General features: G+C 40.9%; 1 protein-coding gene across 2 annotated transcripts in view; it reads left to right on the forward strand.

Annotated features, from left to right (window-relative positions):
- Window positions 1-25,350, forward strand: part of GPATCH2 (G-patch domain containing 2) — a 90,407-nt gene extending 65,057 nt beyond the window's left edge. The window contains exons 10-11 of one of the 2 annotated variants that reach the window (XR_014793607.1): window positions 12,691-12,779; window positions 21,029-25,350. Coding sequence is in view for 1 of the 2 variants with exons in the window: in XM_084868899.1 (XP_084725025.1) it covers window positions 12,691-12,779; window positions 21,029-21,258 (319 nt within the window). In the remaining variant the exon portion in view is untranslated. The remainder of the gene's footprint in view (window positions 1-12,690; window positions 12,780-21,028) is intronic. The other variant, XM_084868899.1, reaches the window with a different exon arrangement.
- Window positions 25,351-25,602: the final 252 nt, after the last annotated feature.

Raw genomic sequence — 25,602 nt, forward strand, 5'->3', positions numbered from 1 at the left:
CAGCTAACCCAACTGAGAACCCCTTAGTGCAGGCGTCTTCAAACTACGGCCCGCGGGCCACATGCGGCCCGCAGAGGAGTCTGATCCGGCCCGCCAGGTTTTTGGGGCAGTGAGCTCAGCCGAGGTGTTACAGTAGGAATTAGTAGTTCATATAGTCCGGCCCTCCAGCTCTCTGAGGGACCGTGATCTGGCCCCCCACTTTAAAAAGTTTGAGGACCCCTGCCTTAGATACCCTCTATTCTATTTTACAGACCTAACCCTTCAACAGCAAACGGAAGTTGGACATCAGGGACAGTCAACATAAAACCGCTATATTTATCCCCAGGAATATCAGATTCTTTTGCTCTGCGTTCACCTCATTAGAAACTACAATTAAATAATTTCACCTCGTGTCTCAGGTCCTAACCTCTGCTTAGACCAGAACGCTCCAGGGTGGACTTCCCAATTGAAAGTCAGCACCACATGTACTGAGTGATGCCCAATACTAGGGGGTGTAATGTTCATAACACATTTTAATGTTTAGTCTCTAATCACTAGCCTGTATTGTTCTAAGAATCCATACAAAAAAGACTGATAGTTCAAAGCAATTGTGCTGAATTACTTAGATTACGTTGGGTTTTGTTTTTGGGGTGTATTTCTTTTGGGGGGCAGGGGGAGGGTTTGCCCTCTTTCCTTGCTTACATGATTTTTGCCATTTACCATTGTGAAGCATCAGAGGCTAAATCATCTTAATAGCCTGGTACATAAGATGAAATCAAATAAAAACATGTTTATATTTTTATTGCCATTATTATTAACTTTTACTAAACATTTTAAAATGCCTTTTAGAAGCCTGTATTCATTCATTTTTGCTTTGATCTTACGAGTATTACATTTTTCATCTACTTAGTGTGAAAAGAGTTGATAATCCCTGGAGTTATGTGTGCTATAATTTCTTATAAATATGCTTTTTTTTTTTTTTTTTTTTTGCCATCATCATGTCTGATTAATAGTGAAAAGTCTTCTAACATTTTTAAAATGACAATAGATTTCATCAGAGAATCAAAACAAATGCCATCACATTCACACCTTCTTACACATACATTCACACACCCTCATATACATTCACTCAACACATTCACACACAGTCTCACAGTCACAGTCTCACACACACACACACACTCAGTTTGGACAGAACATTTCTGTTCACACTGACACAGCTCGCTCATTTCCATATGATGCCACACATCGCTGTATTCCGTTGCAGATGTAACAAATACAATTACAGCTGCTCTTTATTTGATCTTCCAAAGATCCAGAGATGCTGGCGGATTCAGTTTGCTCAGTGCTCCCCATAGACTCATCTGTTATTTGGGAAGGAGACCTAATTTGCAACAGATACAAAACTATTTGTCATTTTGCAGCTTTGCCAAAAATAAATGAAACTATTAATTACTACATTTTTGAGCAGCTGCTAATAAATTGGGAGAGGATAACTGTTCATTAGAGTGCTGGTTAATGACATGGACGAATGCTTTTCAGAGACGTACATCAACAAAAGTAATTGCTGCATTATTTCTATTATTTAAGAGGAGAAGTTAACTATCCTGTGTTAATAAATTTAGTATTTTTAACAGATCCTTCTTTGTTGTACTAAAACTAATGATCCAACACCATATTTTAAAGCAAAAATATAGCATCAACTTTATATATTTTGTGTATTTTATGTTTATATATCCAAAATAATTGCTTGAATCTGCTTTTAAATACTAATTTTAAAAATAAAATTTTTAAATTTTATTTATCACATCTATAAATACTTTATCATTGTTTCTTTCCAGATCTAAAATTGGCATTACATTTCATTGTTCTACAAAAGTTTACCCAGTCCTTCAGATAGAAACACATATTTTAAATTATTTTAATTCGTCCATATGTATGCATGAGTGAACAAATAGAAAGTCACATACTCCCGCTAATTAGAATGTATACATTCCATATTTTTTTAATTGGAACACATTTAATTGCATGTGTTCTAATTTTTTAAAAAATTTGAATAGCCTCTAGGTGTAGAGGTACTTAGACTAGAATAATTGGACACATACCACATATACAACATCAAATGGTTTCGAAGGCATTTAATTCATCTGTTTGACTCTACATGACCAAATTATTGTTGTAAGAGGGCATATTCTCCCATTGCCGGCTCTCAGGCCTGCTGTCCGTTTGGCATCCTGACATCCTAGCCTCCCCTGCCGGAACTTTAAACTGATGATTATAGACTTATTTTACATTGTGATTACACTAAATAAAATTAGTTATTAGCCCATTAGAATTCTGCGAGGTTGCCTTCCGTGTGATAGGAATAGTCCATACGGAAAAGGGGGGGGGGGGGGGGGGTGTGCCATTTGAAAACATGTCACGTGTCCAGAGTGTGGTAAATGAAAGAGCAATGGAGCACCCCCCGGGGAGGCGCTCTTTCCTGAGATCTGGCAGATGAACTGGGCTTTTTCGAATGACTAACGGCGCACAGCTGGGCCCCTCCAGAACAGCAGTTGCATTTGGCCATTGTCGCTAATATGGAACATAGTCAGCATCTGAAAGGTGTTCCCGTGACCCGAGCTGCCATAGACGTGTCGCCTGAAGCCCATCTCCTTTAGGACAGGTGTCTGTTCCGTGGTTGGCATGCTCTGAATTGGTGCTGTGATTAAACGGGCGTGGGCACAGAGGTCACCTTTCATGCCCCGGGTTGGGTCCCCTGGATGCCAGGAGGTGCACCTGCAGAGCTGGGCACAGCAGCTTGCGGCCCTGCCGCTGCCAGGGTATAACCTCATTACGGGACGTCTGGGGCCCTGTTCGTCCAGTGGGCATGCGTGCGTACCAAATACTCCCCCAAACAGCAAGCCTTCTAATCTATTAGTAAAGGAATCCCTGTAAAAATTAATAGTTTAAATCGGCCACTCAATAAGCAGCAGCTGCTACCTGACGGTCTGAACTTGAAGGTCCCCGGACTCAGTCTAGGAAGTTCATCTGTCACACTGTAGACACTTCCGACTTAAATAGAACCTTATGTATCTGGAGAGCAGATCACCTCACTCCTGGACTCAGAGGTGTGTAACTGCTCATAATATATAACAAGAGCCATCCTGCAAACTAAAAAGTTTAACGCGTAAGTGTAACTAGGACATTTTAATGTTATAGTTCATAATTGAAAAAAATTTCAAATATTAAACTTTTAATTGTCACTTCTTTTAGTTCATTTTCATTATTTTTCAATTAGGAGACAATTTAAAACTAAACTTAAAAATCACAAAAAGAATGTCCCAGGGAGTTAGGAATATGTTTTGAAAAGAATCCATTTTTTATGATCAATATTTTCTTGTCCTTTCTCTTTAGCAACATGTTTTCGTCACCCTGTAGTGATCTGTTTGTATACCAAGGTATTGTTGGGAATTTACTTTTGTTTATTTCATATACTTCTGATCAATTCCAGCTCATGCCCAATTATATTACTCTAAATTAACATAATTCAACAGATGTTGATATTTAAATGTTTTCTGGCATTCACATCTTGGACAGCTGTCTTTGAGCTTGGGGAAAAGGCAAACATTTAGAGTTAAATGCTCAACATATGCTTAAATTACTAATTAGAAAGATGGAATAAAAACTATGCATTATCCTTTCTAAGGACAATAAAGCTCAGATAGGGATTTCTGTAATCTTTTTACATCAAGTTATAGTCCAGGGTATCTATGGCCCAGAAGAGGTAGACTTCATGGGTAACTTAATTTCAGTTCTCATCATTCAAAAATTACTGAGAGTCTCAGTAAGACTTGAAAATCCTATAATGACTTTATATTTTCACTTATGATGTCAGGATGATAAAAGCCATTTTAAACAATCTTATTGTTAAAATTTTCATCATGCAGAAATAGAGAAAAATAGAAACTCAATGGGTAGATCCCTGGCTTAGATATTTATCAATGTGTGGCCACTGTTGATTCATTTATATCCCTACCCACTCCTTCCTCTAACCCCGAAGCCCATCTATTGTTTCAACTGAAATATATTAATATGCTTCCATAAAAAATAGCAACCTCTTTAAAAAAAAAAACTAAAAGAAGCCACAGTATCATTATCACATCTATAAAAGAAAGCAATAATTGCAATTAATGTCTTCATGTTTATGAATATACACCGAGTGGCCAGATTAGTATGATCCCTGAACGCATAATAAAGTGGCCACTCAGTGTATTTGTGTATCAAATGGGTACCAAAAGTATTCTAGGCTCTAGGAGATCAATCAACTATTTGCCCTGAGCTATCAGCCAGTGCAAGGGGAAAAACTGATCAGGTGCATGATTTATTGTATCTTTGATATCAAATGAATGAGGTACTCAAGAGAAGTACACTGAGTAGCCAGATTATTATGCATTCAGAGATCATAATAATCTGGCCACTCAGTGTATATGTACATATAATATTACCATTTCCTGATTTTAAATTCTCTTATACATTGTTTGAATTGGAATCCAAATGAAATCTTCCTATTATAATTGATATCTATCTCTTAAGTTCCCTTTGATTTATAAAGTCTCCACCCTATCACCCACTCCCCCCTTTATTTCCTTGGAATTTTATAGTTGAAGAAGTTAGGTTTGTACCGTACCGTGTCCCTCATCTCAGGAATGTTGCTGGCATGATCCCCATGCCATCAGTTAACATGTGCCTGTCCCTGGGATTGCCTGTGATTGGTGTTTGGGTCTAGAGAGCTGATTAGGTTTCATTGGTTTTGTTTTGGTTTGTCCTGCCAGGACTCTCTCAGTGGCAGTCCTGTACACTTCTCTCGCTTCCTATCTTCCTATCTCTTTATCATATACAAAGGCCCGGTACATGAAGATTCGTGCAAGAATGTGCCTACCTTCCCCTGGCTGCTGGCACTGCCTTTGCTCTGGCCAGAGCCACCTATTTGCCTTCCCATGCTGCCCAGAGCCCTGGAGTGGCACTTGCATATGCAAATTAACCCACCAGCTTTGTTGTGTTAATTTGGATACTCACTCCTGATTGGCTGGTGGGCGTCACAAAGGTAGGGTCAATTTGCATCTTACTCTTTTATTAGTGTAGATTCCTCATAACCACCGTGCGATTGCTATTCATTCATTTGGCATTTTGTTTCTAAAATTTTAAAAAATAATATGGGACATGCATGTTTTTCTAAGGAAAAAGCATTACATAAATTCGAGGAAAGACTCCATTTATATTTGAAATTAGTTTTCCTTGGGCATTTCTCCATGTAAATGTAAAAGCAATAGACCTTCCGAATATGGACAGTAACAGGCCTGAATTAACAGAAACATGAAGGCTCTTGATGGCAGAACTGTTCCGGAGTGTAAGCTTGTGCCCCCTGACTGTGCCACCATTTCAGCTGGATGGAGTGAGGTGCGTCTCTGAGTTCTCTTCCTGCTGGTTGATCGTTAGCACTCAGGCTGTCGTCACAGCCTCTGGGCAGCCCACCTGGCTATGACTGTCCATTTCACAGTCTAGGCGACACCTGCTAACAGGTCTGTGAAAGTTTTATAGACATAATGTCCCTTCATCTGCCCAAAAATGGTCATGGAAGAGGAGGAACTGAGAGCATTATTTTCATGAAGTTACATTTAGTAAAATGCAGAATTATGTAGGAAGAGGACGAGGGCCTGCAGAGGCGTTAAGACGCTGGCTCACGTGTACAAGCTTGGTTTTACGGGCATGTATCCTCCGGAGCCTAAAGGCATGGACCCACTGTGTTTTGTGGTTTGCTATTTCCGTAAGTAAACATTTACTTATGATAGAAATTGGAGCCTCAATTAAAATATTGACTATCATAAAAATAAGTTAATATAAAAGCCCTGCCATGCCTTGTTAAGTTTCATTCAATAACTATTTAGTAGTAATATGTGCCTGTGTCAGCCAGGTTTGTAAATACTAAGGGGAATTTACTTAAAAAGGTAAATCAGATATGGGGCCCACAGCCTTCAGGGAATGTACAGTGCAGCGAGAGTGTTAGTTCATGTATACACACAGGACTACAGATGAAGGTAGAAAACACTGTGATGTGAGTGAGAGAGAATTCTGGCAGTAGCAATCAGAGAGGGCTGCCTTGAGGAGGTGACATTTCAACCGGGTCCTAGATTCCCAATTAAACTTCACCTACCAACAATAATTTAACCTGAATTCAAGTAGCCGATATGAAATAGGGCCGCTACCTGGCATATTCCAAGTAGTAATAACTCCTCCCCTCTTTCAGAAGTTTCAGACATGCTGCCTGTGATGACAATACCCTGTGTTTATAATCTCCTCGACGTAGGGGACAAAGTAGCCATACTCAGCCTATGTACATTACAGCATCTAGAACTATGACTGTAAAATGAGTCCTCGCTCAACAGGGACACCTCCCGGAAAATCACAGCTGACCCAGCTCAGCCTGTCGCTGCCAACTCCACCCCAAAGGCCCTTATAACTCTGCTGATGAGCCGCTGATGGCCTCCAGAGCTGCCTTGGTCAAGAACCTGGTCTTGAGTCCATCTCTTTCTCTGAGCAGTAACTTTCCCACAGAAGCAGCAACAAAACCCAGAAGCAAGTCTACAGAGACCTGGGAATAGGCTTTTCCCACTGGATTCCACTATCTGTTTAGTAAATACACTGATGAACTCAGGCCGGCAGGCAGCTCCATTGTCTGTTTTCTGGAGAATTTAAAATAATCGCGAGTGGACAGATTCATTATTTATTGCAACTCCAAGCGATGCGTGCAAGGAGGTGCCATCTCCTCCCCCGCCTCCCTGTGCCCCAGGTCCCGTCCGATTGAGGTGCTCATCCCCCCAAACATGCCATGTCCCCGGCGAGCTTCAGGGTGTCTGTGCCCCTTCACCCGTGTCCTCTCACCTGGGGGCCCAGGGTCCCTCACCTGCTGGTTGGAATTATCTTTGAATACCGAGTTGAAATTTTTTCCCCACATGATCAGTAGACTTTAACCCCAGGAAATGAAAACCGTATCTTTTTTATTTCTCAATCCCGTTTTATGGCAGAGGGCACGGCATGCATTTCATTCTCAGTAGACATTTATTAAATGGAGGATAATAAACTCAGCTGAATGATGTAGTGAGGAAGAGGCAAAAAGTGATTCTTTTGAGGCAAGCATTTCTTGGCTCACCTGCAATCCCTTCATTTTTTGTGTGTGTGATTTTTTTTGGACAAGTAACAGCTTTCCCGGACTCCGGGTGTCTCAGAACCATGAGGGGTTAGGTTATTGGGAGGATTAAACAAGATAAAGGATGTGAAAATACTTAGCATCATAGTTGGTGCTCAGTGAGCTTGGATGTTCCCTGTAAGTCAGCTGATCAACTCAAAGACTTACATGGATTCAAAATAATAATAAAGTAAGAAATATATTATTTGCTGCCCTTTTCATTCCATCATTCCCTGAAGATGGTGAAAGAAAGAAACTCGCCCCCGTCCCGTTTGTTTAGTTTAAGCATAAGTTTATTCTAATTTCCTTAAAAAGGATGAAATGAATCTGGTGTTGACTTAGGAGAGATTTTTAAAAAGTACTCAAAATGAACATAATTCCCTTGGATATCTCCATTAAATGCAAGAAGATTTGTGTCTACATTTTTAAAATGGGATGTTGGTACTTGAACCTTACATAAAAAAAAAAATCAATCAGACTGTATAATCAGACATAATCCCACATTCTGGTAACAGCACTAAGAAATTCCCTAGCCTGGTATGGTTGCCATTTATAATATCTATAATTACATTAAAGATATTCCTAATATCCTTAACCCGTTTGTTCTAAGTGAACAGAACTGAACCTGAATCTTGGTTTAGAGTCACATATCAGGCGACTGGAATAAGAAATCAATTCAACAAACATTTTCAAATATTATGGCACACTGCAATGGATGACGCGGATGTGAAAATGAGTAATGCAAAGACTTCAGTCAGAAGAGTTAAGTCTCACATGCCACTGATGGAGAGACGTCCTCCAACATGGACCAAAATGGGGACAGGTTGTGTTTTTCCAAGATCTGGTTGAGGAAGCAGAAATTGAGGCATTGGGGGGGGGGGGGGGGGGAATGTCAAGTTCTGACACCAACTCATCCCACATGCACATGAGGCCCCAGAACCCACAGCTGAGCTCACACCCCAGCCTCCTTGTGTGAACAGTCTGACCATGCCTTTGATCGCCAGATCCCTTCAGCTGCCCTAACCACTTGCTGTTATTACTTCCATTGTGTGCTATTTTCTAATTCATCTCATTTTCACTTGCATTTTTGGCTACTTTCTAATTCACCAGGCTACGACTTGTATCTCTTGTTGTTGCATGCTCGTGGTAAAAATAAAATGCAGTAATAGTGAAAGGCATAGAGAGGAACATTCCCACAGAATGCCACCACACAGAAGGGCTGTGACAAGAGAGGGTAAGGCAGCATAGAGCAGGGGGCCCAGTGACGGGCCACCAGTCCCAAGTTCAGTGCCCTTCATCAAGTCAGGGTTCGTTCGGAAGGGATGGGTCATGGGCTCAGGCAGAATGGTTAAGTCCAATGGCCACAACCAGAGAGAAAAGGCCCCAGGCCTGGTCAGGGTATGACTGACAACACCAAATGCAAAGGGTTCCTCATGCACAAGAAGGGGCTTTGAGAGCAAATACCAGGAAAAACAAGGACTTGATGCCATGCTAGGATTTAAGACAGAGGACCTCTGCACAGGATGTATCTCCAGCCCCCCCACCCCCTTTCTGCCCCATGGCCCTGCAGTGACAGGGACTGGATCTCCCAGCCCCCACCCTTCCCGCTGGCCTGATGCCCCCCCGCAGTGACATAGTGGCCCTGCCTCACTTCCGTGCAGCTGGTACCCTGTCCTGGCTGATATTTTTCCAACTGACAGTGAATGTTGTTGCCAGATGCCCGGCCCCATAGTCACATCTGCTCGCCTCTCCTCTGCAGCTTGTCGAGGCTGCTTGGGAACACGTTCTATCCAGGGAGCAGCTCTAACTGAAAAGCCTCTCTTTGTAAACACCGAGACTGGAGAGACACGCTCCGATGTCTCCTCTCTAAGGCTACTGTGTCTGACACGCTGCATCCGTCCTCGGAGCCCAGGTCAGAAGCCAGGTTCCAGGCGAGGTAGTTCTCCCTGGGACTTTCTCCTTCTGCCTCTTGTTGATTAAGTCATTCTTTTTTCTGTTGGATAGCATGCCCGTTTCCCACCACCAGACTATCTAAAGCAGGGGTCTTCAAACTACGGCCCGCGGGCCACATGCAGCCCGCAGAGGAGTCTGATCCTGCCCGCCAGGTTTTTTGGGCAGTGAGCGCAGCCGAGGTGTTACAGTAGGAATTAGTAGTTCATATAGTCCGGCCCTCCAACTCTCTGAGGGACCGTGATCTGGCCCCCACTTTAAAAAGTTTGAGGACCCCTGATCTAAAGGGATGATGGGATACATGAGGGAAGTCTGTTTCAAAAGCAAAAAAAAGTGACTTCTTTGTGAGCTCTGCTTTCCTCATATTTAGTCAGAAATTTAACAATGTGTGTATGGGAAACCATGTTTCTGGTCCTAACTAAATGCCAGGGCTTCTTCCTTTATCCTCTACACTTACATACTGTGTCTGTGACCTCCAGTGTTGAAGGTGTCAGTAGATACGGAATCATCAGGCTTGGATTGGTCTGCCCTCTTCTCCATCGTAAGCCAGTCCTCTGAACAAGGACACTGATAGGGTTGACTGGTAATTTCCATATGGCACTTTACGAAAGGGTCTTAAACATTATTCTGTAGTGACTTTGGGTCTGTTGGTAGGACAAGGAGTTGTCATTTGTCAGAGCAGCACAGCCAAACAGCAATGGCCAACTCTCGCCTCCTCTCATAACCCAAGTGCTCAGCTTTGCAAAGGCAAACGACTCAGACCAAAGCAACAGGCTGTCTCTGAGACATTCATTGATTTTAAATTAAATAATAACTGCTATGTTTTACATGAAAAGTGACAACTAAATGACAGTGTAGACCTTCCTTGGAGGTGGTTGTAGCATCTCCATCGCACCGTCTTAGGGGAAGGGGGAGGGGGGGGAGGACAGCCTAAAGGAGGAATCTTTCCAATCAATAGTCTGGATCCCTCCCCACCAGAGCAGGGAGTCTGTCCCTGACAATTTCTGGACTGCAGTGGCCTGTTCTTTTTATGGCTCAGGTCTTCAGGTACTAGAAAGAATGGTTTTCCTTTGCTTTCTGTTTTCTGTAACTTGGAGTTGAGAAGAAATCTACCCATGGCTGGGAGGGTATCTTCTACAAGTATAGTCTTCCATGGAAGTACAGATTTTTTTTTTCCCCCCAACCAAAGGGGGGAGGGGGAAGGGAGAAAGGCACATTAAGTGCAACCTGTTACATAAAGACTAAAAGTAAAATCTCTGGCAATAGTTAATGATGTCGGTTGTGCCTGCCACTGCCACCACTGTCCCCAATTACTCCGACCCTGGGTCTTCGGCTCCCTGCTCAGACTTAACTCTCCCAATAGGACTTGAACATTTCATTCTCTGGTATTTTCTGTATCCTCTCTACTGCTCTCCGCATCTTCACCACCACTATGGGGTCTTAGGCTAAGTCAGGAGTAGATATTAATACTTGCTGAATCAGTGAACTCATTAATTTTGCATAAAAAGGATGTGTCTTTTCCAGTACTTTATTTCTTTTTAAAAAAATATATATTTTATTGATTTTACAGAGAGAGGAATTGAGAGGGATAGAGAGTTAGAAACATTGATGAGAGAGAAACATCGACCAGCTGCCTCTTACATACCCCTTACTGGGGATGTGCCCGCAACCAAGGTACATGCCCTTGACCGGAATCGAACCTGGGACCTTTCAGTCCGCAGGATGACGCTCTATCCACTGAGCCAAACCGGTCTCGGCTAATTGTTTATTTCTATGCTTCTTCTCTGATATTGTAATTTTATTTTAAATTTCTGTTTTTTTAATTTTAAGTATAGATATGATCATAACCATTGATTTTCCTTATCTCTGTGAGCCATAGAGAGCACCACAAAGACCAACAAAAATGTTATGCATGTTAATGAACACTTTGACATATATGTGTCATAATATATTTCTGCAAAGTTAGTCATTAACTGAGTGAACTAATTTTTCAATCTATCCATTGAGCCAAACCAGCTAGGGCTTGAAATATTTAAATAATTATAATTAGTTATTCTGTTACAGAAAAACACTATGCACTCAATATAACGGAAAGGGAAACCAGACAAATGCCCATTTGCATCTTGTACTGATAGATTTTCAGGGTGTATTTCTTTGGTTGTGTAGAGCCCCTTGAATTAGCCTGATCATTAATTGTACTTTACTTTGTACCTTACAGACAGAACTTACGTTTCATTTCATTCCATAACTCCCAAGGTTTCATAGTATTTAAATACTTGAGTGCATCTGTATAAATATATATTTGGGTTCTTAACTGAATTGATATTTTGCTTTTAAGTTTTTCTCATAAGCTGGATGTTTTCAAATTGGGTTCTATAAAACTTGAGGCTACTACTGCATATCTCTATGAATTACTAAATGAAACGCTCCCATAAATGAAACGCTTCGTTTATTTCTGCTTCATGACCACCAGACACAGTCCCAAACCATGTCAGGGACTGAGATCCAGGAAGTGGACAGGTCCCTCTGTAGCAGGGGTCTTCAAACTACGGCCCGCGGGCCACATGCAGCCCGCAGAGGAGTCTGATCCGGCCCGCCAGGTTTTTTGGGCAGTGAGCGCAGCCGAGGTGTTACAGTAGGAATTAGTAGTTCATATAGTCCGGCCCTCCAGCTCTCTGAGGGACCGTGATCTGGCCCCCACTTTAAAAAGTTTGAGGACCCCTGCAGTCTGTAGCTTAAAGAATCTGAAGACATTTCCATCCTTTCCATGTTGATATTACTTAGTCTTGGTTTCCAATGGGCGATTTCTGATTTCCCCAAATCTGTTTAATTCAGCAACCCACGATGAGGCAGAATCATCTAACTCTAACTAGTTCCAAGAATAGCAGAAGGTTCTCATATGCTGTGTCTTTCCGAATATGATCCAATACCCCATTAGCCTGCTCAGGAGCAGCAGACCGGCGTTAATACATTCCCAGGATGTTGCTTCACCTAACTGGTAATTAACTGAGGAATTCTAATCATATGAATTATAAGGGAGAGCATCGCTGTTTCCTTCTTCCTATTGAAAATGTTTTAAGAGAATTCACTGCCGCATAATATCCTCCAAGAAATTGATCATACTTTTCCTGTAATAAATGTTGTTCTGACAGTAAAGCATTAGTAACCAATTGATAACCTAGCAACAATATTGTGATCTCTTTAGATAATTAATCTTCGCTATTTTCCTGTCAGAAGCCACGGCGCTGGATTTTATGTTGAGCCAGAAAGATTGCCAGTTTTGAAAATTAAAAAGCATTCCTTTTATATTATTCATTCCAGTAACAATTTATGGAGGCGCATTTAGCTGCTGAACGCTTGTCAACAAACGTAATTATGTTTCGATATAAACAAGATTGGTGGTTTTACGATGCCGCTCCATCTTGGTTGAGAACCTTTGGATTTAGGTTCAGATTGTACAAGCTGTGTGTTTGTGTATCGTGCTTTTTCTCCTTTGTTAATAGTTTTTTGTTGTTTTTTCTGATAATTGCTCCCAGGCAAACCAGTATGCATTTAGGATCATTGTGCATGGGAGATGTCAAACGGAGAAGGAAGGCAGCACCCTTGCCTGGGCCGCCTACAACAGGTAAAAGGAAGGGGGCGGAGCACACGGGTGAGGTTCATGAGTCATCAAGAATAAAATACTGATCATTCTTTATTTTTAAATATATATATTTTTTGATTTTTTTACAGAGAGGTAGGGAGAGAGATAGAAAGTTAAAAACATCGATGAGAAAGAAACATCGATCAGCTGCCTCCTGCACACCCCCTACTGGGGATGTGCCCACAACCAAGGTAAGTGCCCTTGACCGGAATCAAACCGCAGGCTGACGCTCTATCCACTGAGCCAAACTGGTTTTGGCAAAATACTGATCATTCTTAATCACTGTGCCAAAGAAGAGGCACAGTTGCCAGCAACTGTTACATCATTTGCATTTGGTGTAGGATGGATGCACATTCCTTCTGTAGAGGTTTCAGGCAGCCCACCAATGAAGTTTTCACTATACACCTGCCCCCAATGCAGTGCTTTGTGAGAGGTATTAAAGGGCACAGAATCTTCAAAGGCTGTGTCTGTAGCCTCAAGAAATGTAGACTTGTTGTGGAACAGGGGGAAGGATGCATAAAAGGCAAATAGGCCCAGAGGAGATTAAAAGTAATAAACACAAAAGTTTAGGCTCTCCTAGCTGGCATGGCTTGGTGGTTGAGCGTTAACCTATGAACCAGAAGGTCACAATTCGATTCTTGGTCATGCACATGCCAGTGTTGCTGGCTCAATGCGCAGTGGGGAGCATGCAGGAGGCAGCTGATCAATGATACTCTCTTATCATTGATGTTTCTATCTCTCTCTCCTTCTCCTTCATCTCTGAAATAACACACACACACACACACACACACATACACACACACACAGTTTAGGCTCAGCCTCCAAGTGCAAGTAGATGGGAAGCTGGCCGTGACTGGGGCCGTCTGGTGTCTAGTCCCAGCTCGGCAGAGTCGTCATTCCTTATCAGACGACGTTCGCATCAGAATAAAACATCTGTCAGCATTTCCACCTGAAGAGCCATGTCATTGGAAGAGCATGTCATGCTAATGAGAGTGGCACAGGGAAACCACAAGTGCTGACAGAGAGAAGTCACTGGACCAGAGGGGACAGGGAGCCTTTCTAGAGGGGCAAGGACTCCAGCGTGGCTGAGGGAGAGGAGTAAGATGAGAATGTACTGCAGAAATCTCACGCAAGGGCAGTGGTAAGGGAGGCAGAGATGGGGGACCGGGGGTAGGGGGAGCTCACTGGGCATTAAGAAGTGGACGTCCACATAGGAATAAGCAGCAGTTGGCATGCATGTGATGCAGCCCGATGACCATGAGAAAACATTTTCAGGGCAGATACTCAGTCAGTTACAAAGAATAACAGCCTTGGTCTCTTGCATGGGGTCCTCAACCATCCAGATTTATAAACATTCTCTTAACTTCATCTGGGAAACCCTTGGTAGGAAAATTTACTTTTTTTCACAATTAATTATAGGTTATGAAAATAAGATTCATGTGAATAGCAGCATAAGCAGTGAGAAGAGGAAATAAATATATATAATATACATGCATATATATGTATACACACACACACAAAATCTTGATATGGGGATTTTGAGGTGGGGGGAAAGATGTGAAACTTAAATTCTCTATTTAGGGAACCTATCCGATAGTTCACTAAAAAAAAAAAGGAAGAGTAATTTAAAATTACAGCACTCATTATCCAGTTTCCTCATCCATATAAAGGACTACATTATAAAATTATGCCTGTGGTTATAATATCTGATCTTCTAGTTGTATTGAATTTTCAGAAATTGGACATTGGGAACACCTGTGTGTAGAATGTGTTTCTTTTGATGTAGAATAATATTTACCACTGACTGGGTACCTACCTTTTATCTGAAACTTCATTATTTCATTTTATTTTGCAACCACTTTATGAGCTGGTCATTATTATCACTTTATGCCACAAAATTAAAATTCACAGAGGTGTGAGGATCTTCTTCTCTATCTATGATATTGATAGCAAAGGGAGGTTTCGACCCCACACCCGCATGACCCCTAAACCCATGTTCTGTCTAGAACAACTTACTCAAGACCTTTTTGTAAGACTATATATGTGAGGTCGATCTCATTGCATATGCTTACTTGAACACACTAGTACATATCATAAGTTTCATAGAAGATTCATCTAAATATTGCTGTACAGAGATACAGAATATTAATTACAGCATTTCTAATATATATCTTTATGTGGGAACATATAGCCAATTTCAGATCAAACACATGTCATAAGTTCTTCAGTTCAAATCTATCATAGGCAGGTGCAGGCTTCTTAAAATGCCCTGTTCCATTGAATGGGCCCCTGAATTCTCTTGTCTTTCAGTGATTAGTGGCAGAGACAGAACAATTGTAGGAATGTGCATGCAACACCTTCATGCCAGCAATAAGGAGCAGACAACACCTGGGTCATGCCTCACACTCTCAGGGAGAAGGAAAATGTGCAGGGAGAAGGAAAATACAAAATGGTCGAGGAGAGTGATATAATTATTTCTGCGAGGTGGTTTTGATGTTACTATTCATAGTGCCAGAGGGAACCACTTATACGGAGTATATGTTGAAAATTGTCAGAAAATTAGGCCCTTTCACTTTATAATCCCAGACATTAAACTTTAGCCTAAAACATTTAGAAGCTCACACCAGCATGTTCCAGATGTTATACCTCTAAACTGCTATAATTTTCTTAAGATTCTAGATTTTTATTGTACTACTTACTAGATTTTTTCCCCTTCATATTTCCTTAAAGAATAAAACTCATAGAACTTTCTGTGATAATTCAAAAAGCAGGGGCATAGGAAAACTGTGTCACACATTTCCAGAATAGTCTCAATCCATGCACACCAGTTCCTTTCAAAGAGGAGGAGAGTGAGGTAATTTAAAAGAGCTAAGCTTCTAAAAGAATTTTGTCCAATATTAATGAATCAACTCCAAGGTGAAGACTATTATTCGAATTCAAGTAAGAAATGCTTTTGCATAAATACACTTTGATAATGAGGTCATGAATCCTAGATTGTCTTGTCTCTGAAATTGTCATTTTCAAATTCTGGAAATAGTCACTCACATAATAAAGAGTCAGTTATATCTGTTAGCTTCCAAAGTTGAGTTAGCAGATAGATTTAAAGATAATTTTTTCACCTTTTCATAGGCCCTTTGTAGACCTCTCAAAAAACACATTGAATTGAGACATGTTTTTCACAATTCCTGCCTTTAAATCAACATTGCATCTAAGCTGGAAAAAAGCAGGTGAAGATCACTCTCATTTATAATATGGAAGAAGAGCTAAAAGCCTGTCAGCTTGAACATTGTTTGATGATTTCCTCTGATTTACATGTGAACTATTATGCAGTCAAACAGCAGGTTAAGAAAAGATTTACTAAAAGAATTGTCAGAAAATCAGGCGCTTTCACTTTATAATTCCAAACTGGGTTAAACACAATAATTTAGGATCCTAAATATAAAGTTGTACGTTGTGTACATAGTAAGTATTATTGTTTTTAAAAAGACTTAAAGTCTTTTATGAAATTAATAACCCAAAATGCGATCATCTTTTCCTGCTTACTGTGTTGAAAATTGTGCTCATCCCATCTTACACCAGCATGAAGCTTAAGCTCATGGCTTCATAAGGCTGTGCACTAGCCAGCAGCATTATCGCTTGAATATTTATTAATTGTGACAGGAACACCAAGTTTATTTCAGTGCTTGAGCTTATTTACTGCTCCTTCACCTTTGTAGTCTGTATTGACAAAGCAAAATGAATATTGATAAGGCTGGGTATTGATTTTTTTAAATGTATGGCTTGTTCCCTGTCTCATTCAAAGTCACACAGGCAGAGACACGGTGGGTGTCGCTGGGGCGAGGATGTTAGAGTTACTATTCTAAAATTGAGAACTGTTGAAGCAGGAAGGCTTGCCAGCAGAATGCATTTTATTGTTTGAAAAATGTCATCTGTAAAGGTGAAGAAAAGCAGTGAACAAAATAGGACGAATACTCTTAATGCATTTTTTAAAAGGCAGACAGCAGTTCTGGTTACCGTCTGTGTTTGTGGTAGAAGTCACAGCTTATTGAGGGTTTGAAAATTAAAAGATGTAAATATGCTTATTGCTATTATGGCTATTATCTTTTTTTTAAATGTTTTGTCCACTATACATTACTGAACTCATTGTTATCAAAATGCTGTTATTATTTTGATTTCTAGTGAAATAATATCATAGGGAAAATAGTCACCAGAGGAATCAGTCTTTTTTCTGTACATTTCAAATTATACAAAAAGATACCTACTCAAGTTTAATACTCAGTCTAGAGATTGCTCCAATGTAACAGTGTTTTGTTTGTTTTAAATTTATTCTTATTGTTGAAAGTATTACAGATGTCCCCTTTTCCCCCCATTTGCCCCCTTGCACCTCACTCCAGGCCCCTCCCCAGGCCCATGGGTTATGCATATGTGCATACAAGTTCCCTGTTTAATCTCTTTCCACTTCCTGGTGTGTGAGATCATGTGATACTGGCTTATTTCTCTCAGCATAAACAGTGTTTTTATGAACATGCAAGTTCTTGGCAAGAGGCTGCATTATAGCTTTTGTGACTTTTCAACTATTTCCTTTCATTCTACTGAAAGTTTAATCCTATATAATAAAAGACCAATATGCAAATTGACCAAACAGGGGAACAAACAGTCACTATGATTGACCACCAGGAGGCATAGGCTCAACACAGGAGCTGCCACTGGTGGTCAGTGCTCTCGCTAAGGAGCAGCAAGCAGGCAGGCGGTAAGAGGTGAGGGATCCTGGACTTCCAGAGGGCACAGGCCAGGCTGAGGGACCCTCCTAATACACAAAATTTCGTGCACCAGACCTCTAGTAACAAAATAACCTTCCTGAATACTTAAGGCACGAAAGGCAGGTTGTAAATTATAGTAATGGCTGAAGATTTTTAAACATTGCACTTTTTATTAAAAGTCTCCCTGAACATGCCGAAGCCGGTTTGGCTCAGTGGTAGAGCGTTGGTCTGCGGACTGAAAGGTCCCAGGTTCAATTTCGGTCAAGGGCATGTACCTTGGTTGCGGGCACATCCCCAGTAAGGGGTGTGCAAGAGGCAGCTGGTCGATGTTTCTCTCTCATCGATGTTTCTAGCTCTCTATCTCTCCCTTTCTCTCTGTTAAAAATCAATAAAATATATATTTAAAAAAAAAAAAAAAAAGTCTCCCTGAACAGTGTGGGTCAGTGGTTGAGCATCCAATTGTTAACCAGGTTTATAATTTTTTAAAACGAAATTATAAAAATATTCGACAGAGTAGTAACACCTACCACTTTCTGTACTTAATGCTGCTGCTTTTCTTTTTTTTTTTTTAACAGTCATCAAAACCTCTGATCCTAAGTGAGTTACTGAAAACTACAGGGCAGTTTAATAACTTAGTGGTTTAATAGCATCACTAGTAATAACAATAGCCCTGGCCCTCGGCTGGCTAGTCAAGTGCGGGGGAAGGATGGGGAGACAGGGGGTGTGGACCACTGAATGCTTGCCAAGCTCAGGACAGGGATGGAAAGGGGCACACGAGACTATGTGGGAAGCAGCACGTGGCCTCCCCTTTCCACCGGCTGCTTATCCAACATCAATACAACACTTTAGGAGCCAAATTACTAAACAAGCTGCCAATTAGGCTTGCAGTCAGCTGGACAGATTAGCAGCGAGGAGAGGCCGGTACAAGATTTTCATCTCTTGAGCCAATTACGCAAGTGAATTACCAGCCGCCGCAGTAGTTTTTGGAAGATGCGAGGGGAGAGGACCAAACGGGCTGTAATAGATACCAGGGCTCCAGCATCAGGCGGGCTTGGGAGGGGAGTGCGCGGAAGGTTATTGCTGAAATTGCCCTAGCGGGAGGAGCGCCTTCCAGGGAAGGACTTAAAGGATTTAGCGCTGCCAGGAGCAAAAGACAAGGAAATTGTGGTGATGGTGGTGTGCTGAGCGGAGACTGAGCTGTGCCCTCCCACGCCTTAATCTCAAAAAAAAAAAAAAAAAAAAAAAAAAGGATGAGAAACCAACAGTATATTTTATTCTAGAATCAAAATATCTATTGTTTGGGTGGGGTTTTTGTTTTTTTTTAAATGTTGTATGGAAAAGCCATTGCTTTTTTTGTTTTGTTTTTGCTTTTTTTATGAATCTTTGTTTCTCCATGGAAAAATTTAGCATTGGAGATATTTAATGTTTCTTTTTTGTTTGTTTTTCTTCAAAGCACAAGATAATGCTTTGCTTTGTTTTATTTTCATTAAGGATTGCAACTACCGTTTTTAAAAAGAGAGGGAATGGATTCCTCTTCACCTACATGAAAGCACAGCACTCCTGGGCCCCTATCCTGGAAATACCAATGTTTTAAAATCATGATAGTGAATCAGTTTTCCTTTGCTCTTCACTTGAGAACAGAAATGTATCACACTTCAGCAGTTTTTGCAGGGACATTTTGAATTGGCCTTATTTATCTGAGATTTTGCAACCTCCTGTATTAAAAATATGATTAGCTGAAACCAGTTTGGCTCAGTGGTAGAGCGTCGGTCTGCTGACTAAAAGGTCCCAGGTTCGATTCCAGTCAAGGGCATGTACATTGGTTACGGGCACATCCCCGGTAGGGGGTGTGCAAGAGGCAGCTGGTCGATGTTTCTCTCTCATCGACGTTTCTAGCTCTCTATCCCTCTCTCCTCCTCTCTGTAAAAAATCAATAAAATATATTAAAAATAAAAATAAAAATATGATTAAACAAATCTGCAGCCTAGAGCAGCATGAGACCTCAGATCTGATTATTAGCTTATACATTGAAATAAATTAATTCATAACTATCACTAAAAAACATCAAGGCTATGGGAGAGAATACTTATGTACTGTTTAACTGAAAATTCTGGTCAGTAGCTGTTCAGTAAAAAATTAAAGAGACCTTGGAGATCTGTCTTGGTTACCACCATAATCATAATTTCAAAATAAAATTGTAGTGTCTTTTTAAATGTTTTTTTTTTCTTTTTCATTGAACATATTGGGGTGGCATCTGTATGTATAAAAGGCTAATATGCTAAGTGTCCATCCATCCGGTCACTATGACACACACTGACCATCAGAGGGCAGACGCTCAAATGCAGGATCTGCGATGATGTGCACTGGCCATTTATAGAGAAACCGCACTGTAGACCTGGTTCCTGCAAAGCAACACTCAAACTTCCCCCAAGTGGGATGACAGAGGCCCCACCACCACCCTGGAGCAGGCACCAAATCACAGCCCACACTGCCCAGACCCCATGGTGCAAAATGAGGCCCACAGCCTACCCCAACCCAGAAATGGTGGCTGTGGGTGCCAGGTAATAAGGTCACATAGCAACGCCTGGCTTCCTCTCCCTAGTGACTTGCCTCCTTAGAGTTTCTTCAGCCCAGAAACACAACTTGTTTAATAGCCAGGTGGAAACATTTTACGCTTTGACCAAATGTCTGTGAAGCATTTTCCAGTGCCTCATCTTATTTGATCCTCACAGAAGTCCTGGAGTAGGTAGATAGGAGACTTGGTGGAATCCTATTTTCTTTTCATTAGCCAAAAAAACAGAGATTTAGAAACTTTATAGAAACTTGACCTGACTGAAAAGTAGTAAGATATGGTGGACCTTGAAAATGACTTCAGGTTTTCTCATGGTGCAGAATATGGTCAAACAACTGCCACAGTTAAATATTTTACCCTCTGTTCTCCCTGAGTGATCTACAATAATAATCTGCTTCATGTGGATATTTACTGCTGTGTTTCTGACAATTACCTGAAAGAGAAGTTGGGATGCTTCACTGGGCTGGAGAAAATTTGGCTAAATCAGAAAGCAGGTATAACTAAGGAAGTTATATCTATATATATAAAGCTCTTGCTGGTGCCAATCACACGCATGTGTTTCGATCTGTCATTGTGGATCATGAATTTGGTTGACACTTCTATTATAGAGAAAGGGCAAATAGTGATATTAAAATACTTCTAATTAATTTGCTTTCAATGTGCATGAATCCATGCACTGGGCCACTAGTTAGTTATTAAAATTACGTAGGTTTCGGATGTATTAGATAAGTATTTTGACACAAGGCTTTTTTTTTTTTTTTTTTTTTTTTTTTTGTAAGTAAGAGATTCCCTCCCAGGTGCCTCTATGAAAGAAAAACTAAAGAGAACATGGTTTTCTTGGCCTGAGAGGACCTTTGCCTGTGTCAGAACTAACAGCCTTTGTCATTTTACCTTTTCAGGATTCGTTGGAGAAAACGCCCAGCCCATCTCAGAAAACAACATAGGGAACCGCATGCTCCAGAATATGGGCTGGACACCTGGCTCGGGCCTCGGACGTGATGGCAAGGGACTGGCCGAGCCCATTCAAGCCATGCAGAGGCCAAAGGGATTGGGGCTTGGATTTCCGCTACCAAATAGCACTCCTGCAGCCCCCAGCACCCCGATCCCCGCCTCGGGGACATCTGCCTGAGAAGAAACCCTTCACAGTTTTGCTTCGCTTGCCCTGTGTCCCATTGTTCTGAGATTACAGCACAGCTTCTGTTCATGGAGCACAAACCGGCAAGGCCTCAGACCTGTCACACCAGCTTCCTCACCGCATCCAGTCCTACCGCGGCGACAGTTGCGCTTTCATCACAGCTCATGGTGCTCAAGTTCAAACCATCCCTTTAATGTTGCCAGCAACTTTCGGCTGTTTTTAGGTATAAAGAACAAATCATTGCTCTTATTTATTTTGATCGCAAATGTCAGTAATGGCTGATGCTTTTAAGCTTGATTCATTCACGTGTGTGTGTGTGTGTGTGTGTGTATGTGTGAAGTCCAGGCAAATGTGAGTGCATCCAAGGGTTCTAAAATGGGATAGGCCAGGGAGGCTGTGTCTCATGTCACCCTGATTGAGGGTGACTCAGAAGACCCATCAGTGTGAGGTTCTAAGCGAATCTGTGATTGGAAGATGTGTCAGTTCCATAGTTGTTGAGTTTGGCATTTGTGAGTAAGTCCGTGTGTGTGTGAGGATTCTCTAATGGAGATACCCATTTGTCTTCTAACCTTGGACAGTGTAGTGTGAAGTTCACAGTTGACCAACTGCAATGAACTTTATCCCTCTGATGTTTTGACAAAAATAAACCTCATCCCTATTATCACCAGAGTGCCCTCAACATCACTTTAGTGCGTGTTTATAAATTTTACCTCATTTAGAACATAAAGTAATTATTGAAAGAAAAATGTATTTTTTAAATTCATCCTGATTCAACTATAAATTCTATTAATCTAGACTGACTTCTACCTCTCTCTTCCCAAAGGTTGATTTTTTTTTTTAAAAGATCAACTCAAGTGTAGTAAACTAATTTTAAAATGTAACCATTGCTGCAAGTTAGAATATTGAACCCATTTATTTGAAGATATAAATGGCTCTCCCAAGAATTCAAATTTCAGGCAATGAGCCAACCCATTTACAAGGTGAACAAAAATGAATGGAACTGACTTGCCCTTTTCACATCTTAGCAGTTTCTTTAAAACCAAGCAAAGCAAGTCATTTTTATTATGTGCCTGGTAGTCTTATGTCTAAATCACCTGCTTCATAATGCTAGAGATTCAAACTGCTCCTTAGTTTAGAAGATACCGATTTGTTATCTCCTGCATTGGTAATAACCAATAATAATATTCTATTTGTAATGGTCTTCATTCGTTAAGTAAAGACCACCACATGTGAATCACCTTGCTAGAGGTTTTGTTTTTGTTTGTTTTTAAGGTCTTGGTGTTTTGGAGCAGTTTTAGGTTCACTGCCAAATGAAGGTGAAGGTACAGAAATTTCTCATAGATCCCCTACCCCCACATATGCCCAGTTTTGCCCGTTATCAACATCCCTGACCAGAGTGGTACCTTTGTTACAGCAGAGGAACCTACCCTGATACATCACCATCGCCCAGTTCACATTACAGTTCACTCTTGGTGCTGCACATTCTATGGACTTGGACAAATGTATAATGACATTATAGCACCATACAGAGTAGTTTTACTGTCCTAAAAGTTCTCTGCGCTCTACTCTAATAGGTTGTTGAAAATCTGTAAATCCCCAAGAGATTTTTAAAGGAGGGAGAAGGTTTTGTGTGTGTCATAGACCTTACGGGAGTGGTACCCAAAGAAAACACCGCCAATTAGGGAGAGGAAGTCCAGCCTGCCCTTGGAAAGCCTGATGATTTGCCAAATGTACATATTTTGTAAGCATCATCTTCTCTCTTAGGGGTACTGTGGTAAGAGGACAGTTTGACTTGAGGAACTATGAGCTGCCAGGGGAGTTGATCTTTAGAAGCATTCTTATTGGGTGAAGTAACTGCTATTTTATACAAGCTTGGTACTTAGAAAACTGTCATTTTTAAAGAGTGCTTTTTGTGAAATACTCCTCTTGGATGTAAAGGGGGAAAGCTGGGAAAGATTGTCCAGAAGTGGCCTAAAAACTTCTTTAAGTCCCAGTATTTTCTGAAGATCTTAAGCTCTTCTAAAATCCTGGCACTTTGAAAATCCAAATTGGGAGCCACTGATGCACACACAGTAAGGTTATCAGGCGACTGGCCCCAGACACCTGTGAATGTGGCGGGTCCTTTCACTTCATCTGCTCTAACTCCTAAGGGAAGAGCGGACCATTCACAAGTGGCCTGAGAGCCCCTGAGGTAAAGACTGCAGCCTTCGTGCATGCTTCTTACTGTCTTTTCTACTGCCCCAGTCTTCTAGATGCTCCCTTAACCTGGGTGTGGTCCTCTAACACACACACACACACACACACACACACACACACACACCCAACCATAAAAATCCATCTTTATTGGTTCCGCTGATAGGAGAAAGGGCTTACTCTTGGCTTCTAGTGCCCTCCATGTGGCTCGCTGAGGACTCAAAATAGTTCCTCTTCCATGGAAGTGCTTATCTACATGGAATCCATGAATCCACACCCAGAGTAGACAAGTGGTGATGTCCAGGAGCCTTCCCCTACTAAATCCGCCCTTCCCCGCCCCCCCTTCTGCTCTCACAGTCATTCACCAGAAGCGCACACGACCCTGCGCCATTGGGTCCTTAAGGAATAGCAATGCAAACACATGACATCCTGCCTGTACCTGATCCTAATGGGAGAAGTACGCACAACTTAAAAATGGGACTTTTCATGTAAATCCGGTATCTTTGAAGATATAAAGTCCACTAATTTATTTATGTTTTATATATAGTTATAGTTCACTTTTTACCAGTTACTATGCCTATGGAACCCAAAGCGCCCAAAGCAATTTACAATGAAGAACGTGTCATCCATATCTCCTTACAAAGGTGGTGAGATTTTTCGCTGCTCCTCCTTAAAGCTGCTCTTCTCCAGTAGCCAAAGCTTCCCATCACACTAATTGGTTGTGCTAAAAATTTTAGGGAGCGCATCGGTCTCTCCCATTACTGTCCAAATTGTCCATTCCCCAGCAGTAGCCAAGAGAGGCTGAGCATGAATTAGCAATTCAACTTTTTGTCTTTATGTACTTACTAGTAGCCCTGCGCACAAATCTGTGCGCCAGTAGCTCGCTGCTGTCCTCCTATAGCTCCTTCCGCCTGCCTCCCCTCAGCTTGCTGCCCTGCTCCTTCCTGTAGCTCTCATCCCATCCTGCTGATCCGTGTTCCAGTTGTTACGCAGTTGGTCATTATTTCAAGGTGAAATGACCATTTGCATATTACATCTTTATTATACAGGATTATACTTGATACTGGCCAGCCTGCGTGCTGGGGCCATTCCCTCCCTACCTTCCTTTTTCCCCTTTCTTCCCTCCTCTTCCTTTCTACCTCCCTTCTCTCCCTCCTTCCTTCTTTCTTTCCTTCCCTCTTTCCCTTTCCTCAAATTTACTTGTTAAGGCTATATTCCCCTTAAGTTTGTTGGTTTTCATTATTAAATTATATGGTACCCTTTTAAAAGAAATTCCACTGCTAACTAGAATTTAACCAATTAATTGGGCTCAGCTTTTGAATACACATATTTTTATAATTTGTATTGTGGCTATTAAAGAGAAGACAATAGGGTTAAAAATAAACATAATGTATACATATGTGTGTGTTGACAGAGCACGCGTATGCAAAATACAGACATAATTGCAAAACATTGCATCTTATTAATGTCTGTTTTAACATTGTGAATTGATACTCTTGTAATTAATTGAACTGACAATTGCTTCTCTTCAATATATTTTCATTTTGAGCAGATGTCTCATAAAAGAGAAAAATAATTGTTGACATGCTTTTAAAAACCATTGCTTCCTGTACATTTTCTTTTTTAAAAAAAGATTATGTAAATTGGTATTGTAAAATGGAGTTGTTTAGCAAGGAATATTTTGGATTTTTATTTTATTTTATTTTGGTAGAAAGCTATATTAATAGTACAACAAAGAACCGAAGAATAAACTTAATGTTTAAGAATGTTATTTATAAGAAGTCATTGTCTTTGTGCTTTGTTTCCCTCTGAAAGTAATAAAAAATAAAGTTGAAAATACTTTAAATTGCTTTTTAAATTGCTACCCATTTACCATTAACGTCCAACGATGCATTTAAATTCATTGTTCATCTTTAAGCCCTGGAAAATGTCTGTTTTTTAAAAAAGTTTTAGATAAAAACATGGCTAAACAAATGTTTGACTTCCATTTCTTCTCAGCATTTTAGGACCTGTTTCTACCACATATTTGTCCTGTTTTTGTTTGTTTTCTCTGAAGCTGGGCTAGACTGACCAGCTGGCTTAGGTCTCCATCCACTCAAAGATTCTAGGATTTCAAATGGCAAGCACGGGTTCTCTCTCTGGCCA

This window comes from Pipistrellus hanaki (assembly GCF_964339955.1).
Source record: "Pipistrellus hanaki genome assembly, chromosome: 20".
NCBI lineage: Eukaryota > Metazoa > Chordata > Mammalia > Chiroptera > Vespertilionidae > Pipistrellus > Pipistrellus hanaki.